The 20,613-nt window shown below is 40.9% G+C and overlaps 1 protein-coding gene across 1 annotated transcript in view; it reads right to left on the bottom strand.

Moving 5' to 3' along the window:
• Positions 1-19,883, bottom strand: part of capn5b (calpain 5b) — a 52,590-nt gene extending 32,707 nt beyond the window's left edge. Inside the window, exons 1-3 of the mRNA XM_039778475.1 lie at positions 19,801-19,883; positions 10,316-10,489; positions 497-628 (exon numbers count right to left, since the gene is read on the bottom strand). Of these exons, the coding sequence (XP_039634409.1) occupies positions 497-628; positions 10,316-10,480 (297 nt within the window). The 5' untranslated portion in view covers positions 10,481-10,489; positions 19,801-19,883. The remainder of the gene's footprint in view (positions 1-496; positions 629-10,315; positions 10,490-19,800) is intronic.
• Positions 19,884-20,613: the final 730 nt, after the last annotated feature.

Raw genomic sequence — 20,613 nt, 5'->3', positions numbered from 1 at the left:
TGTACAGATTAAACACACAGGTTAACTAGTTAACTTTTGAGGTGGTGGTAGGCAGGCCTTTTCATTTTGGAGAGAGCCAGGCAAGCAGTTTCCCCGTTGCCAGTTTTGATGCAAAGCTAGGCTAACCACCTCCTGACTCCAGCTCAGTTACTTAACACACAGACCTGAGATTGATATTGTTTTACTCGTCTCGTCGACTTTTGATAAGAAAACAAAACAGAGCATTTCCCAAAGTGTTTCAATATTTCTTTAACAGTGTGGCTTTGCGTTGGGAAACTTTTACTGTATCAGATGATGTTAGGCAACTCAAAGATACACCTGTATGAGATTTACTAAACATTTTGGTCTAGTGCTCTAAAGAAAGGAGGAAGAAGAAGAGGAAGAAGAAGAAGAAGAAGAAGAAGAAGAAGAAGAAGAAGAAGAAGAAGAAGAAGAAGAAGAAGAAATGGACAACAGACAAACACACATATACACAAACAAAGAAACACACACTTACTTTTTGCCACAGAGACTCTCTGGAGGCCAGGCTGGAGCATGCTGCAACAAACCAGCAGTTACCCAGCTGTCCCTGATGTAAATCGTGTGCGCTGATGCCATCTACAAACAGGTGAGGGTCCTCACACAGCTCCTACACTCCCAAAGACAGACACAGAATAGTTTAGTGTGTGGTAGCTTTGAGGTTCAACACTGGTAAATTATGCATTTTATAGTCAAGCTGAGGCATTACGTTTTCTATTATACCCAAGAATAGAATTGAGGGTGCTTACTTTGAGCTAAGATGTGATATTATTTGCAGGGTAAGGAAAAGCCTCTGAAATAGGGTATATGATTAATAAACTCTGTGTACGGTCCACGGTACAAGACACAGAGGAGCTGAAATGGGTTATCGAGGCAAATTCATGAATCCGAAAAAGACCATCTGTCCTGATGCACCCACGTATCATATACATGATTTTCTGCCCAAGTGTGGGAGGGCTGGAGACATTTATGAAATTTGTACGGACCTCTATTACAGCTAACAACATGGTGCTCTCTCTGTGCTGACACACACACGCGCGCGCGCACACACACACACACACACACACACACACACACACACACACACACACACACACACACACACACACACACACACAGACACCCTGTGGTTCCTGTGGTAATGTGGGGAATGAGTATTACAGGCTGTGCGCCGACACTAGCCATTTACAGAGAGACATGCTGTCCTCTACTCTTTTGTTTACACACAATGGCTGCACTTCAGCATAAATGTCACAAACGAGGGGAGGTTTGCCAAAAAGTAAAAAATTATTTGCGCTAGGACTGGGCGATACGGAGAAAATCAGATATCACAATATTCTTGACCAAATACCTCGATATCGATATTGCGGCGATATTCTAGGACTGACAATTGGTGCTTTAACAAAATATCTTCACACTTAGATTTAAGATAAATAATCATCAGTGTTGTAGATATAATGTCTAAGTGGGGAAAAGGCAAATAATAGAACAGCTAGAACAGTCTGGTAAGTTCAGAAAATGACATCACTTTACTGCAATGCAGCCTTTAAAACCAGGAAAAGACAACAATTATGTCATATCAAGATATTACGATATCCAAAATCTTAGACGATATCTAGTCTCATATCACGATATCCATATAATATCGATATATTGCCCAGCCCTAATTTGCGCTGCCTCAAAATGAACTAAATATCTAAAAAATATACAATATAAAACAATATAAAGTACATTAAAGTTGTAATGAAATTAAGTTTTTCTTCTTCTATGAAATCAGTTTATACAGTATATGTACAGTTTATCCTTGGTGTTTGTTTTGTTTTATTTAGTAAAAATGTGAGAATAATTGAACATTTTAGTTTGTATAAAATAATAATTAGTGAGGAAATATTATTTAGATAGTCACTTAATAGCATTGGTAAAACATGTGCATCCATACTTACATTCGATCTGAGGTTAATGTCACATCAAATCCTATTGATTTTACAATACATGTTGAATACAAACCAAACAAAGCGCATCACATACATCATTTAAGTGACAAGGCCAATATCTCATTTTTAATATAAAGGTTAACATCAGCCCAATATAAAATATAGAACAACTTAATTTGTAATACAGCCTGCAGAGCTCTGCAGGCAGTGAGTCTGGGTGTGAACAGTCTGTTTTCGGTTCTCTCTGCTTTATGGGACTGGCGGGTCGATGGGCACCTCGGCCATTACTCAACAGACAGCGGAAAGCACAGCACCACTTAACAGCTCTTTATTTCTACACACTTGCAGCACTCAACTAGGGTTAGAAAAGTAAAAGAGGGGGAAAGAGCGAGAGAGATGGATGCATGTGAGCGTTTACTCATGTAATGCACACAGCAGACATCCGCACTGGGACTATGTGAACAACTGCTGTTTTATTACAGTAACAACTGGACAGTCAGTATTGATTTGATAACCACAGCTTGTGAATGTTTTGACCATCTTTACACTTTTCCTATCAACTTTCAAGTATAAACATACAATCCAGATCACAAACCTGATAGCAATCCGTCATTATTTTAATGATCCTTACTATTAACTGTTTACCTTTTGACATTGTATATATTTTGGATTAGCACCTTAACCAGTTTATACCAGGTGGTTATATTTATGACACTTTCCGTTAACCTGTGATAATCTTTATTGTTTACATTTTGTTTCATTTGCACTCTTTCCTACTTTGTTCTACAACTGCACTGTAACTATTATTTTTGTATTTCATACCTGTCTTATTCTATTTGAGCTGTTTTTATGCTCTCTTTAACAGATGTTTTCTCTACTCCCACAGTCTACAGACATGCAGGTGAAGTGAAGACATTTCCCAAAGGTGTGAATGTCAGTGTGAATGTGTTAGCCCCCCTATCCTGCTTTAACCATATACATCAGTAACGTTATCAGCCTTCCAAAGTCATGTGTATAAATGCTGATCACAGCATATACACACACTATGTTGAATGTTCAAGTGTGGGAATGAAAGACCACACACACACACACACACACACACACACACACACACACACACACACACACACACACACACACACACACACACACACACACACACACACACACACACACACACACACAGAGGACACAAGCAAGCTCAGTAATTTGCTGACTCTGCAAAGCTGATTGCTGCAAAAGCAATCTTTTAATCAGAAGCAGAGGCCACTGCAGTGCTTCCTGGAGGCCTCCAGTACAAAAACCAGCACTGAAGCCCTTCCTGTCTGAAGCGTGCGTCTGTGGTCTGTACGTGCAAGTCGGCACAACTATGTGAGGCAATGTTTAGATCTCTGTCTGACCGGTGCCAGAGTTAAGATCTCTAATCACGTTTCTTTTCTTTCTTTTTTTACCCCTGTTTGCAACAGCATTGATTGGTGGAGTCTGAGCAGTGGCGAGGGCTCCCTGTGGCGGCCTGCCATCCAGGGAATGGCTTAGGTGCAAGAGTAATAAAGTATCGATTCCTGCCCAGCCCTGCAGACACTGAAGTAATGTGAATATTGTGGCTGAGCACAGCCTAATCATTTACCCTGCTACTGAGAACTTTTCAACCAGCTTCACAGCACTCCGCAGCACCATCCATCAGGCTGTGAGAGGAACCATAAGGCACACTTACAAACACACAACCAAGCACACAGCCAGCCACAAGCACAAAAAGACAGAATACAAAAAGTGGAATCTAGTAGTATGAATTCAAAGATCCTGTTTTTCTCACCAAAACTCACATGCATATCCTTGAGGCCTAAGAAATACAACATTTGCAAAGCCAAGTTTTTAAAGCCAGCATTATTTACATCCATGTTGCTAATTAGCAGTCTCCTATCATGGATGTATAAAGAACATGGATACAGCGTTTGAGGCGGAGAACCGTTCATTCCTATGAGAGTTGCTCAATGGCGCATGAAGCCAAAAAAGTTCAATTTCCTTGTGTACATTTCCCCGGATGATCTGCGCTGCTTCTGCACAATGTTAATCGTGCAAATCTTCTAGACTTGTTATTGGACCAAATGTATCACAGTCTGATAGTGAAACGAGTTATTTTGCGAGGGTTGGGATGGTCGAAAAAATGTATCGACGTATTTACAAACGTCTCATTCGCCATGTAAGTTTATGGGAAAAAGTCTTTTTGGGCCCCATGGCATCATGTGATGGACACGTAAGTTGTAATTCCACTGTTTAGCCGCTATGTCAAATCAGTCATATAATACATCCATGTGTCAAATTGGCTTCAAAGCACGTCTCACTTCCTGGGGGCCTGGTCTCCTTCTCTGCCTGAGTGTCTTGGCGCCACCAAGTGTCGATCGGGGGAATATCAGGAATGTATATCGTGTCACCGCCGTGCTCAGGTGCACTTCATGCAAAAAATGGGGAATAGCTCACCAAAAGCATTGCTCCATAATCATACATTTCATCAGTTAAGACGAGGGGTGGGAGATTTGAATACAATATTCTATGGCATATTGGGTAATTCTATATATTGTGATATTGATAAATATGGTGATATAGTAAATTTTGTGAAGATTCTGGTTCATTATAGCTTTATCTTTTTTTTTTTTTTTTACCAGCATTTCAAATCGGTTATGATAACATTGTTATTGACAAAAAGTAATTGCTGGGATGGGAACATGGTGGCATCGCAACAACTAAGTCACTAACAGGGCAAGGAACATGTGCAATCAAATGATCAAACAGTTTAGCCAAATCATCTAGACCACTTTATTTAGTAGTAAACTTAAAGATGAGCACATCTGATTGTTGGTGCGAGTCCCTCACTGCCATATACTGTTAATATTAATGGACAAACATCCGGTTCAGCAAAGTGCTGCAAATGCGGAAGTGCCTTAAACCTGCATTCTATCTGAATCCCAGCAGGGGGCGACACATGCGGTTGCAAAAGGAGGTCGGTTTCTGTAGAAGTCTATGAGAAAGTGACCCACTTCTCACTTGATTTATTACCTCAGTAAACATTTTCATAATGAGTTTATGGTCTCAATCGCTAGTTTTAAGTCTTATGCAATACAGAATGATGTTCATTTTTTGAAATATAGTCTCGTTGATTTTAAAATCGACGATAAAGCAGGGGGTGTTTTAGGGCGTGGCTATGATGTGATTGACAATTTGCGCCTGTCTTGTAATATAACTATTGGACAATGATATATTTAAAACCTAGCGAAGCTAAATTTAACCTCGAATTATGTAGGCTAGCTTTCAGCAGCAGTTGCATCCAGATTGCCGGTGTGTAACGTAACGTAGAGTGTAAGCAGCGTTGCCAACTCTCAGCTTACTGACACAGTCACAGTCAGATTCCGCCCAAGAGTCTATGGCTCCTCCCTCACATCTAAAATCGTCACATCCGCAACCAAGATGGCTGCGCCCATAATGGCAAACGACGACTCATTGCAGATCTCCACAAACCAATGAGTGACGTCACTGCACAAGAAAACTACACTACACACAAGTACAGTAGCTCAAAGGTGAACCAGGAATTTGGTCTGTAAGTGATGGATGTTTACAACAGAAATTTCAAGTTCAACCTTGTTTTTTCTCTCCAAATAAAGCTGACCAACCCGTTTAAAAAAAATAAAAACCTGTCTGATTGTCTAACAGCTCATGTTTTTTGGCTCTGTCTGACTTGTTTTTAGCGATGTTGCAGGGTTCCTAGATCTTAGCAGCTGAGTATAAAGTCACAACAGAGAGAAACGATGGCCAAAAATTCGAAAAAAAATATCCAAGTTGTAATGATCTTTTAAATACGTCAGAACTCAAGGTACTTCATCACATATGCAAAAAATCTAGTTAATCTAACACTGCCATAGAGCAATCAGATTCACTGATCCAACTTTTTCTCCCTGTTGCCAAAACAAATACCGAAAGACAGAGTGATTACCGATACAGAGTGATGATCTGATACCAGTGCTATCATTTCCCAAGTTTAAAATCTGAATACCTAATTGCATGAAACTCACTGGAGCGTTTTAACACAAGGTAACACGAGGCCAGGGATGGCTGTGGCAACACACTGTGACTAACTGAATTTAACCCTGAAGTTTAAAAACGACAAAAATGTCTGCCCAAAATAACCGGATACATTCAGATTCAATAAAGGGGATAGCTCCCATGGTATAAATGGTAGAGAAAACTCTCTGTCAGCTGAAAAATGTCCATTGTCTCATAGCATATACTGTCATATGGCCCCACCCTAGCCTGGTCAAGACATAAATAAACACAAATCAGTGGAAGAGATGCAGGGGAGAGGAGGAGTAGAAGGAGGAGGAGGATAAGGGCAGCAGGAGGAAGACAGACATGCTGAGAGACAATGTGAGACAGAGAGAGAGGGGGGAGCATTTCATTAGAGCCTGCTCTTTATGCTTGCATGCTCTGCCACTGCAGCTTCATTGCAGCCATAAATATCGGCTAGTTGCATCTGAGCAAGGATAACACCATCAACCTCTGGGTGGGGGCAATGATGACACAACCTCTCTGATTGTCACATTCACATTGTGAGAAAAATGTATTCATTGTTAGTGTAAAATATTATAAATACAGAAAGAAAAAGAAAAATAATAAAAAAAAATGTTGCACTTTATCTGCAAACATGAGAGCACAGCAATCCAACCGAAGTCTTGTTGAGATGGAGGTTTCTTGCTTTCAAACCAAAAACTGAGCTTTTCCCGTAGTAAACATTATTACCAGAGCCACCACTGGGGAAGAGTGAGGATCCTCAAACAGGACCTAAATAAAAAAATCTAATTGTACAAAGTATTCATTTGTCATTGTATATTTGTTTTTTATTCTCAAATTAATTTGCCCTAAAATCCATTCCATAAAAAGTTAAAAGTTAAAATCAACAACAACACAGCAATTTGTCTGTGTTGGAGAAGCACAGAAAAAAAATGTGGCCAGGCCTATCAGGGTAGATGCTAAACAGCTTAACAAAGCTACATGTTAAAGAGATATTAAAGCTAACCTATCACATTTTGCCTTTATTTTACCTCTTTATCAATATATTAGACAATTTCCGACAGATTGAACCACAACCAAGGAAAGTGATATTGTGGCTCGCTTGTTGTTACCACAGCTTTCACAACTAAACTTTAAAGAGGACCTATTATGCTCATTTTCAGGTTCATACTTATATTTGTATTTTTTGTTTCTACTAGAACATATTTACATGCTTTAACACTAGAACAGCCATAGCCTACTCCATTAAACTTGTAATAAAAAAAATGATTCTGTAATTGTGTGTGTGATGTTTCCCTCCTGCCCTGCCCTTCCCTAAATACCTACAGTATGCTGCATATGCCTATATTGTCATAATGATAGAATAACAGTTATAAAAACTAAAGAAAGGCGTTTTTGGTGTTGTTTTTCCACAAAAAAACACCCTCCTTTAGTCGCCAGGAGAAGAGCCGATTAACATTGGTATTCTCCTCCGCAGGCAAATTAACGACTGATTTAAATAATGGCCGTACAGCGCATTGAGACACTTGGAAACTCATTTGCATGCCAGTATTCACTCACATGCACCTATAATCACACTAAGGTATCTGGCCCACAATATTCATCCTTTCATACGTGAAAAATATCAGAAATGAAAGCGAAACTAATCACACTTTCTGTCGGACTCTAAAAGTTGCGTCACGAGGCAGGACTACTGTGTGTGCAGTGTACGCTATAATAATATCAGGTTAATGTTATTTATCTGTTAAGTATTTTGCTGCCCCTCACCCCCTCATCACCGGTCTGAGACGTTCTGTTGTAGCGCCTGTCTCTTTAAGCCACCTCCCAAAAAAGCCCAGTCTGCTCTGATTAGTCAGCGTTTTACGGGTCTTCCGCACCTGTGCATCAGCGTTTCTGTACCATCATTGCAGCCGGGGACTGACTATAACGGAGTATAGCGGTACTTTCTTCCCTGAAAAATCACCAATAAAGGCTTCTAAACCAAAAACCACACAACTGACGTGAGCATGTAGCTACATGTAGCAGATGTAAACGCTGCAGTACGTGCCTGGAGCAGATTCAGAACGTTTTGAAATCTGAGGTTTTTGCACACAGGGATTACTTTTGTAATGTTTACCTCATTATTTAAAGTTTTGGCCACGTTTAATATGAGAATCTGACATTGTAACACTGTATACAGTATATGACAGAAAAGAATAGGTCTCCCCTTACTAAATATAAGACTTGCGTGGCTGGTGAAGTTCTGTAGCGTTTTTGTGAACAGTTTGTTATCTGTTCCTCTCACATCAACTCAGAAAAGTGAGCATGTTTTAAATCATTAAGCAGCTGCTTAATAAATTGGTATAGGGGACGTTGGTCCAATGGTTAGGGTTCTCCATTAATAAATGATCAAGTGTTCCAGATATGTTTCATCGAATTCAGACCAAAGCAAACAGACTTTAGGTTTCAAAACGCCCTGAGATTTACCTTTAGATGTTCAAATCTTAAAGTAAATTGTAATTTATTTCAGGTTTAATCGTGTGAGATTAAATAGGGTGAAAAGAAGTGTCAGAAAAAAGCACTGCCAGGTTTTTGTTGGTGGAGACTAAAGACTCAGAAGTTGTATGAGCTAAAAATGTTAAGTCTCTCAGGGAGCTGAGATCCATGGAGAAGATTTACCAGTTTGGATGATTCCATTTTTTAAGCGTCCACTCGCTGATATCAGACTGCTGCTGACAGGCTTTTAATGAGGAGAACATTTTCCACAGTCTTTTGAAAGTGACACTGAAATGTACGTCTACATCTGGATATTTATAGAAATCCACACAGTGCTTCGATAAAAATGCTGAGTTGAAGTGTTCCTGTTTAGGGTTCCTAACCTCCTGACATAAACCACTGTCTGACATAAATCGTGTCCTGACAAAAATTAAAAGGATGCTCCTCCTGCTTTTTCTCCTCTTGACTTCTTCCAGTTTTCAGTCTGCATGACTGACATCAGCACAGACCAAAACACATAATCTGTGTGACCCAGTTTCCATGGCAATGCACGCTGCTGTTGCTGCTGCAGCGGCACACAGGCAGAAGGAGGTTACTCCATCCAGAGCCACAGCCTGCTGTGTGAGGGGGATAACAGTGGCAGGGGAGTCAGCTCACTAAACCCTGAGGCCCTGCATCTGATATCATCTGCCACTGAAACATACACACAGTACCGCCTTATACAAGAAGACTAAAGAGTGGAGTGGAACAACAACTGATGATTACTGACATACTGTTATTTTGTGAATTATTTAGTCATAGGTCATCAAACTCGCTTCATAAAGGGACCTTTGGCTCTGAGAGCTCCCTGATGTGAATGTTTTAAAAGTGCAGTAACTGCTCCCCATTTACTGTATGCCAAGTTGCATAAAATTATCATATTTCTTAAGGCAATTTTGATTAACTGACAACAGTGCCTCACTGATTAGTCTGGCTGGCAGGATGTACAGTGCTGGGCCTGACATCCGGTGCGTCTCTCATGTCCCTCTTGCTGTCTCCACTATCTATTTTGCAAGGGCACCGTCGCTGCATCATCTTAGCGCCACCCAGGACAGTTAGGATTGGTTAAAAGCAGGGGTCCCCATCCACCGGGCCACAAAGCATTTGCCAGCGAGCCCCGAGTAAACAATATGATTTGACAATAAAAAAATTAAAATAAATTAGGGCTGTCAAAATAAGGAGTTAATGCAAATTCCTTTGACCTGCACAAATTATTTTGACGCGTGATTAACGCGCTCGTGTTCTGTGATTTTGGCCTCGGTCCACTCCGTAGTTTGGGAAATCAAGAAGCGATGCAGCAGTAACGTTGTGGATGGCTAGCAGAAACCGCAAAGTGCTCCGTGACAACATCCAGGGGATCCCCAAACCCGCCAAGCATGAAGCGTATCTCCGGTCTGATCTACAGTACGAGGAGACTCGAGGTGTGCTGAAGGCGTTCCTGGAGAATCCAGGATAATCAAAGAATGGTCGAATAGTTCCCAGTGAATAGTATTTTTTGCTTGAAACGCTCATCCCTATTATAATCTATAAATTAAATATATTATATTTGAAATATAAAAATACATTAGCTTCTAACTCCATGTTGTCCCAGGCACTTGGGAACCCATCAGCTGTGCTGGTGCAGATAAACATTATAGTCTGCTATGGTTTAGTTGTGTCATGAACTTACCTCCATACTGAACTATTTTGGAGATTTTGGGGCCTTATGATGGTTAAAAAGATATAATAAATCAGAAATATCTATCAGATTAAAATCAGCTGAAACTCTTTTACTGCACAAACCAACTTACCCGAGGCCTCTTCCAGACCACACGTCCGATCCTGTTGCCCTGGTAAAAGAGCGAGTTGTCAAAGGTAGGGAAGCGGGGGTCCTCAAAGAGCAGGCCACTCTGCAAGCACTGCCTCTTCAGGGTGGAGTACTGCTGCCCCTCGAAGGCCTTCACTGTAGTGAACATACTGCAGCCCTGAAGGACACGACAAGGAGGACCAGTCAGAATAAACTTGTATATCACATATCACACGCACAGAGACGCATCACATCATCGCACTTTCACTCACACATTTTTTTTAAACACAATTCCATCACAAAAACTACTTTTTCTCCAACAACTAACATCCCCTGGCATTTTTTAAACCAACTTCTATCCCTACATTTCAGCTATTCCACTCACACACACACACACACACACACACACACACACACACACACACACACACACACACACACACACAGAGCTGACTGACAGCAGAATCCAGCAGACTTTAATACCTTAACAGTGAAAGCTGTCAGTGGAAACAGGAAGTCGATGTGTGCTGCTGCCTTGAGCACAGCCTGGATTCACTGGGTCAAAATGATTATTCTGTCAATTCACTTATATCCCCCCGGGGCCTAATTATCAATGCTATGCATTAAAGGAGCCATGTACACATTGATCAGCTCAGTACTGGCACGGCATACAGAGGGACTGGTTAGTCAGCGTGGAGGCAAACAAACTAACTAACTAATTAACTAACTAACTAACTAACTAACTGGAATTATTGACTTTTGACTAACTGTTGAAGGGATAATCACAAACCTTTCTTTTCGACTACATTAACTGTATTACTATAGTGCCTCTCCAGCAAACATGATTGCTCATTGTTATGATATATCCCTAACATCTTTGGTAACATTTTAAGCACACAAAGGTAGTCATTTAGTATCAGCTGTAGCTTTCCTCATCAACATCAGCTCAGAGCAGCACTTGCGTTGCTTGAACACATAAAAATGTTTGGTGCCACAGTAAACAGTTTAAAGAGCTTTAACAGGAGTCCTCTTAATCACAGTAAGAACTTAGAACCTAACAGTGCACAGATCTGCCTCCGAAATTAACATGAACTGACTGTAACACAGGTTGGGAAGGTATTAGGTTATTAGGGTATTAGGTTAGGTAGATTTGCCTAATTTGAATGTGTAAGTTGTGGAGATGAGGACACTGGAGGCCACCTTTGTAAATCTTAAGCAGTGGTAGAGGTCAGGGGCTTGACAAATCCACAGCTACATGCAGATCGATACAGGCCTGCTGTCCTCAAGGTTAATTAGCTCATTGTTCATATGTCAGCAGATAAATGACAAGAAATTGATATGTTCACAGAGTTTATTTTTCAACTGTAAAAGGTAGAATATGTACTGAGCATCAGCTGTTTGTTTACACATGGTGTTCCTCCCCGGCTCAGAGCGGGGGAGAGAGAGAGAGAGAGAGAGAGAGAGAGAGAGAGAGAATGCAGGGGTGATCTAGAGAGTGAATAAAGATTGGGAGCGCCTAACAAAGCAGTAAATCAGAGGTATAAAATGATCTTTTCAGATTGTTGTACGGTGGTTAGTTCTGAAGCACAAATACACACACACACCTCGGCGGGAATGTGCCGTATTGTCGGATTATGAGTGAATGCAGATCTTCATCCTGTCTGTTTCGTGTCAGTTTAGTCTATATCAACGATGATTCATTTACGGGATTGCTCCGGTGCCGGACATCCGTCACCTTCCGTTTCCTTTGTGTTGGCATTCTAAACTCCGGTCGATTTATGAGGACTATGGTTAACTGCTCCTCATATCTCTGCAGGGTAAATCCAGAAACAGTTCCACCAAAACAAGTTCCTTCACCAGGCTGTTTTGCAGCGGCCCCATTGCTCCGTCCGGTACTTAGCACTGCCCATGACGATTGTGATTGGTTTAAAGGAATGCCAATAAACCAGTGAACGCTTTTCTCCCATCCCGGAATGCTGTGTGGACTAGCCAGACCCTCCTCGGCAGCGCTGTGGAGGAAGGACTGGCAACTAGCTTCTAACTGACGCTGTGCTACGGCAGGAAGGCAGGAGAGAGACAATGTAGGACGGATCGTTCCTCTAGAACTCTTGCTAAGCTCTCAGATGAGATGTTCCTGATGCTGTTTGTCAGTCATTAAGTCGTTAAGAAGAATGGCCTACAGATGAACCAGTGCATATGCATCCAATCTCACCTGGTAATAAAGCATGGTAAGAGAGCAAGAAAAAAATGCATGTTGATCCCACTGTAGACTACATACACCCAGAATGCATTGAATGCATGCAATTAGATATCAGCCAGGTGTAAAGGGCATGATATGTACAGTGTGATCTCATTCTTAAAAGAGTACTCCACCAATTTAGCATTGCACTTTGACATTGTTGGACTCACGATGGACAGTTTAGAAGAAAGTATTAAAATCGATGCAGCAGAACCAGAGATATGGTCTTATAACTGTATATTCCACACATTCTACTTCCTTGTCAAAGTGTGGTGCTTACATCCCCCACAAAACATCTCAACTGCCAACAGTTTGGTCAGAGATTGAGGTGTGTTAGACTAGTAGCAGCTAATGTAGCCTCGAGCTGCTGAGGCCTGGTAAACTCACTTCTTTCTAACTCCACACTTCCAGAGTTTTTCAATTTTAAACTTGTAGTCTTCAGCCCCAACTGATGCTGACTCATGAGACAGATTTTGAACCAAAATTGCAAAAATATTTTTCTGGATCCAGCCACTCAAAAGAGAATATTAGCTGGTTTTCATATAGTCTTCTGTGATAGTAAGCTGAATATCTTTGGGGTTTGAACTGTTCAGACAAAAAAAGCAATAAGAACATGTCTACCTGGTTTCTGCGAGCTGATTTCATAGTCAGCACCAGTCCACAGAACCCGGGTTGCAGCCCTAGTAAGATTACAGCAATCTAAGTTCAACTATCTTACAGAGATCATATTAATAAGCAATTAGTCACAGAACCAAATGAACAATACAGCATGCAACAATATAAAAACGAGAGAAGAAACATTAACAACATGTACTTTCAGTGAATGTTACCCATAATATTACTGTATAATCTAAAATTCATTGTCTATTCCAACCGGCACACTGCAGCACAGCAAAGTAATAAAACCAAATCCAGATGAAGTCTCTTAATGCAAATTTACTACCAAGCAGCACTATCAAATATAGTAATTTTTAATTGGGCTGAATTGACCTGTTCACCTCCCAGCAGTACTCAATGACATCTAATATGTGGGGAAAGGAAGTGAGCAGAAAAATGAAGGGACGACAAATCAAGAAAAGGACAACAGGAGCAACTTGAAATCTGACGACTGTACCTTTCAAATATCATTAGCCCGAAGGCATTAGAAAATAACTTTTCCTGACATTCAGGGAGATCCAATTCTTACAGTAGACTCATGTGACAAGCTGTGAAACTGGCTATGGAGCAGCATTATAAAACTCAAACCTGCACAGCTAAATTTCGATATCAGCTTTAATGTGGTAATCATACACATTTAACCAGTTAAAGTGCTCATATTATGCTTTTTCCTTTTTTCCCTTTCCTTCATTGTGTTTTATATCTTTTTGTGCACGTTATAGGTTTACAAAGTGAAAAACCCAAAAGTCCACCCCACAGGGACTCCAACAACAGAAAACACTGTTCACAAACTGCTCCAAACAGCTCTGTTGTAGTCCAGCCTTTACGTGACAAACGTGCGTCACTTTGTAACACACGTTATAATGCTCGCCTAGCTGCTAGCGTGGCACGCCCTCATACTCTGCAACTGACTGGCTAGCAGTGCTTACTGCGCATGTGCGACTTCAAACAAAGATGGCACAGAAGTGTGATGACTCACTCTGTAGCTAAAACAGAGAGCTCAACACACAGGGTGAATATACTTTTTTGAAAATTAAACCACATAAACCTATTTTGGTACAACCTCTAAATACAATTATGAACCTGAAAATGAGCATAATATGAGCACGTAGCAAGTATTCATTTATCTCTATGATCAAATATGTCCATGGATAAAGGCGTCTTCCCTGTTAGAAAGCTGGTCTGAAATAACATCTGGTCTATGTTGTTACAAATAACCACAGCCTTGAGTCTGCAGTCTTTGACCTTAATTAAAGAAAATATCCAGTAACTTGAATACACAGGCATTAACAAGCTAGCCGACTCTTGAGTGAGTGATAAAGTAAATTCCTGGGGGAATGATGAGGTCGCAGTTGGAAGCTAAATCTGACAGATGGCCTGGTGTCTTGGCTCGTGACAGCAATGGGGAAAACCATGCTGTCATCTGGCCTCTGTGCACGGCCAACAGAATTACCTGCAGAGAGCGAATCCTGAGAAGCTGCTGCACTGGATGCCTTTACTACTGTGGCAAACACAACAAGCACTGCTCTGAATTAAAGCTGAATAAACACAGTATATACTGTAATATACTCACATTTTCCAAGGAATTCTAATGCACCCAATCATCCAATGTTTCCGTTTTAACCGGCACTGTCATAAGCACAACATCTAACATATAATAAGGACAACAGTTGCCATTTTACACATCCAGCAGACATGTAGCAACATCAGCATTCATTTGGAGTTGTGATACGGTCATATATTTTTACCTCCATTTTGGTCTCCACCACCTCTTGAGAAAAATGTCTGTCTCTTAAACTGCTAAATGCTCCACTTCTTTTACCAGCTAGATGCCAACTCTGCTGAATAACTGACAGACGTTACTCTGTTTCAGATCGGGGCTCCTGTTCTGCACTGTTCTTCCTGTTACGATTAATTTATTTTGGATCAATTATTTTTAAACTGTGTCTTACAAATTGTTCACCACCTTGGGATGCCACGCTCTAAAGGAAAGTTATCCATGCTTAATGTTTCTGCCCTATGTGATGTACAGAAGTCTTTTTTAAGATATCTTTTTAGTTTTTTTCCCCTTTATTATAACAGCTGAAGAGAGACAGGAAATGGGGGAGAGACAGAGGGGGTGACATGCAGCAAAGGCCTCGGGTCAGGTTCGAACCCAGGCCACTGCGAAGGACTATGCCTACACGGGGTGCACACTCTACCGTGGGAGCTAGAGGTCGCCCTGATGTACCGAAGTCTTGAAATGTATTTTAGACGTTGCCTGTTGTACTGTATCATTGAAGAAATCTTACCAATAACTCTTTCAATTTTCATTCATACCAGACATATGAATAGTCCTATGTGACCCTAAAATGTGTTGCTCATTGTTCACACAATTTAATGCACAGGATTGTAAACTACATCAACATCTCTGAGCTGTGTGACATTTGATGATGTCACTTGACATCAGACTGAAGATGTAAGCATAGCAAAAAGTGAAAGCACAAAACTTTCACCAGTAATATGAGTGGGCACAGATGCTTAAATGTGGAAAAGATACCGTTGGACTGCAGACAGATGTTTGGGAAGACTTGATCTGTAATGATGTAAGATTTTAGCTCTCCTACAAGTGGGGAAGCAAAACAGATGGAAAAGGGATAAGGTGAAAATACATTCAAAACTGCCCACGCTGCAGGAACAATGGGACCGCAGCAAACCAAAGGAGCCTGGAAGGAATCTATTAGTCATAAAGTGGCTGAAAGTGGGCAGTTTGTTTAAGACATTTCCGAGATAATGGGCGATAAAGACAGAAGAGAGGCATTATGGATGAGAAAGTGTGGATGTTGGCAAGACGGCATTCCAATTATTCATCATGCTATACATTATTTGGTAACCACATTTAAGTAAACTGGAAAAGAGTGAGAGCAGTACATTAATGATGGACATTTCATTGCACATCATAACGATCAATGGCAGACGAAGTGTAAAACATGCTAAAACAGGAGAAACAATGTGTTGCAGAGGAGAAAAACTTCTACCGACGATGAAATGACACTTAAAGAAGTTATGACTGACAGATGATACCCCCCCCCCTTCCCACGCCCCCGAAACAATTGAGTCATGATTCAGAAATGACAGCTCCTGCAGTGGAGAGAGGTGAAAAGCTGGAGGGAAAAGACACTCAATGAATAATCAATACTCCGAGGAGCAAGTAGAAGGAAACAAAGTGCCCCTTCCACCAGATGGAAGCACTGTGGACATAATAATCCAGTGTGTAATGCAGTGTTTCTAGCCGTGTATATTAATAATAAGCTACACTTCAGTTCCAATGTGTTGATCCAGGATAACAAATAATTCATAATGCTTACACTCTCCTAATACCTGACTGTGTGCAAAGCTTGTGTTTCACTGACTGTTTACCGAGCAGTATTAAAAGCCTGTCGTGAAGGAAGAGGCCAAAGCAGTCCTAATAAACCACTCACGGTCCAAGACCGGTCTATGATCTTTGCTGCAACACACAAGAACAAAGAGTTCAGAGTGCAGACTGCCCTGACTTCATTCTGCTATGCTAGCCTTAGTGAGCAGGGGTAACTGCTATTCAGCAGATGTCAACATTCAAGACTCATTCTACTGCCGAAGCATGGTGCTGTACAGCAGACTGGCAAATGTACCCCAGTAGCACAGAGTTTTGATAACGGTAGAATAGCAAAATTCCGTATCAGCACTGTGAACAGCATTTATCTACAGTAAGAACCACACAGAGCAAACTAAAACAGTACCATGGACAGCTCCATGGTGTGTTACAACACTGAATGGGACCAGAGTGTTTAGCCCTGGGCAGCCCTTTAGACCAATCAATTGGGCAGAAAAAAAGTAAGATCTACTTATCCAGGGATGCCGTATTACCAGAGGATAATGGTGTGCCAGCCTACACTTAAACAATTTCCTCCACACTCTCACTGGCATCCCAGGGAGAGCCTGCTACTTCAACTGTTTTATTCTGGGTATGATGTGGCCATGTTGTTGCTAGTGACTCTAGGCTACTGAGTTTCTGTGTGGAGGGATTATTTCAATACCGATGTACAGTGTGCATGCACAAGTCAACTCACACTAGGACATGCAAAAGAACAAGGATAAACAAATCCAGTGGTTACATGTGCACATTAAGCAGCTAAACCGCACATTGGGTCCAGGATGATAAAATTAAAGAATGATGCAAATATTAGAGACAATGTACATGAATATAAGAGGCTGTATAAATGATGCAATGAAAGATAAGAAACAAAAGAAACCACAGCTGCTCTGTGACTGTCCCTGTTGGTATCTTTTTCTTGTTTCACTGTTTTACGATTATTTTCTCGATTAATCGATGAGTTGTATGGTCTAAGAAATGTCAACAAATTGTAAAAATGTTGATCAGTCTCTCCCAAGGATCAAGATGACGTCCTCAAATGTCTTGTTTTGTCCACAACTCAAAGATAATCAGTTTACTGTCATACAGGAGTGAAGAAACTACAACATATTCACATTTAACAAACTTAAACTGATTAATCGATTATCAAAAATAGTTGGCGATTAATTTAATAGTTGACAACTAATCTATTAATCAATTAATATTTGCACCTCTAGTATGAATATTGTTTTTATGCATTGCAAGGCGACCTTAACGTTTATTATTATCATATTATATAATATTATTACTCTTTGTGTCCCCAAAAAGATTATTACAGTGATTTGTTGTCAAGGAAAATGTGTTTCCCTATTAGATATCATGATGATAACTGTTCGCAAAACTGTGTATGACCTAATTAATGTGCACAGCAGGCAGCAGCAGATTCTGGCAGTGTTCTGGTCAGAGATCAGGGAGGAGTGTGTGTTTGGGTGTTGGTGGTGGAGGAGTGACTGATTGAGTCTGCTACTGCTGACAGACTGATTACATTCAGAGAGGTGAACAGTGAGCACTAATGTACCAGCATACCAGGGAGAGAGAGGGAGAGACGGGGTGCGCCAGACCATCCCTCATCCACCCCCTCCTGCATCAAGGAGGAGGGCTATCCCAGCTTCCCATCCTCCCAGCATCGTGATCACCTCTCTGCAGTATCTCCTCCTGCTGCCAGCCACTATAAGCTCGGCCATGACATACGACACTTGCACTGAAAGTCACTTTTCTCTGCTTACAAGTCAGCTGGGCTTCATTTTTTTCACTTAAATTCCTGTTACCACATGATCTCCTATACATTTGAATATCATTATTGCACAGTTACCTGCTATGAGCTCACTCCGATTTGTTTGTGTGAGGGAGAACAGCTCTTATTAACAAATAACAAGTTATAAACTATTTTATTTTGCTTTAGGTTTACCATAAAACATAAGGCTGCTGTCACATTCAAATAACAAGAGTGCATTGATTTTTCTTTTGGTTCAATCAAGTGGGAAATTGTTTTTTTGCTAATGAACAATAATGACAGATAGGCACATTTTAGGATGAGACTATTAGGTTTCGACAATCTATCTTTAGGAATCTTACTTGAAGTGTACTAAGGTTGAGGGACCCCCAGATCGAGAAACAGTTGGGCCCTGTTGTAATAAGAATCAAGTTATCTATATTGGATAATTACTGATGTTATTTTAGTAAAGGTAGTAAACTGTCAAACTTCAAATCAGTTATTAAAGTTCCCTGACTATTTATAGTGATTTTAGATGCTGTTGAACCCCTATAAGACCTGCTGGGAGTCTAAAGACTCAACTTTCTGGCAAGTAGCCTAAATTAAAGCTTACACATAAACTAGTAATGTGCATTCAGTTCCCTCTTAGTGCCCGGCAGAGCAATACACTTCTTGAAATTATTAATTTATTACTCCTCATGCAGTGGTAAACTCTACAGCATCAGACAGAGGCAGAAAAGGCATCCAAAACATGACCCAAAACACAAACTAAGTCAATGTTGGATTTCACCAAAACAACAAACCTTACAAAGCCTGGAGCCTTTATTGACCGATATTATGCCTACTATTTAGTCAGCGTAATACTTTGTTTTATGTTACCAAACTATGAGTCTGAAGATATAACTGCTCCTGAATGCCCCACTAATGTTATCAGATATGGCTACCATAAATATTTATAGGAATTGTGTTTTTTTTCTTCTTTGCTGTGCAATGTAATAATGAGAATAAGATCAAAATGTGATATTAAGCGAGTGAAAGCCCCACATGTAGCCTATTCTACTGAATATGAAAACAAAGCTCAGCAGCATACGAGCAGAAACAGCACAGCGGGAACAGCAGCTCTAATATCCGATACATGCCGCAATTTTTGCGCAAAGTAAAAACGTATAGTCCATTTCACACCGGTAATATGCGGTGGTTTGATAAATATTTCCTCTCACCCCCACCCTCCCTCTCACCACACGTTATCGACTCAGCAACCCCAGTCAGTGTGGTCATATAAGGCCGTTTCAGACGGCTACGGTAAGTAAGTAATAGGATCTCGGATCTCCTGAGATTTCACAAGCCGCTTTGTGCGGCTCTCAGACCGCCGCCTCTCCATCTCCAGCAGGCTTCCAAAGCACCTGCCTGCCCGGGAAACAGTACGGACCAGTTTCACGGCACGGTTACCTGAAGTGAGGCCTCTCCCGTGGCAACGTGGTTCACTTTCGGGTCCTCCTCCGGGGGTCCAGCCGGTCCGGCTTCCTCACTCTGGTGCTTTGGGGTGGCTGGGTTCCTCACCACGCTCTCTCTCTCTCTCTCTCTCTTTTTTTTTTTTTTTTTTTTTTTCTCTCTCCCTGGTCCGTTGGTAGAGCAGAGCTCCTCTCTCTCCTCTCCTCTCTCTCCTCTCCTCACCCGAGCAGCTTCAAGCCGCCGCGGAGGAGACGGCACAAAAACAGGAAGTTCTGTTCTCCTGATATAAAAATAAAACAACGTAAAGAAAATAAATAAAAATTAAACAACGTATCATTAGAACTGAACAGGCCAATTGAGATAGCTTATGTAGCCTTCTCAGTTTGAGTTTTCCATCCCCGACTTTACACCTTTGGTTCACTTTTTGCAGTTTTTTTTCTTTGTGCAGGTGTAGTTTTTTTGCGAAAAGCTCCAAAACCCGCTATGCTAGGCTAGGCTAGGCTATATAGGCTACATGTCATTCTGGCAGACTGACACCAAACTGCAAACAAAGATAGACCAAAAACAGGGATATAAAGAAAGTGAAAACGTGACGTACATTTGCAGAATTTGCCAGCAACACAACTCCAAACGAATGATAATGTTATTCTGCTGGATGTGTAAATGAATAGGACATTTTGCTAACAAGTTCGTCTTATCAACTTAAAAAGCTGACTGTGAGTGTTGTTTAAATTAAATAAGAAAGGTGTACAATGGACATAATTCAGCCAAGTATGCTATGGCCTATGATTTGGTGGATTTGGGTTTTGT

Source organism: Perca fluviatilis, chromosome 16 (genome assembly GCF_010015445.1).
Source record: "Perca fluviatilis chromosome 16, GENO_Pfluv_1.0, whole genome shotgun sequence".
Lineage (NCBI taxonomy): Eukaryota > Metazoa > Chordata > Actinopteri > Perciformes > Percidae > Perca > Perca fluviatilis.
Note: the sequence above shows the minus strand (reverse complement) of the source record. Positions and strands in the feature narration are given on the sequence as shown.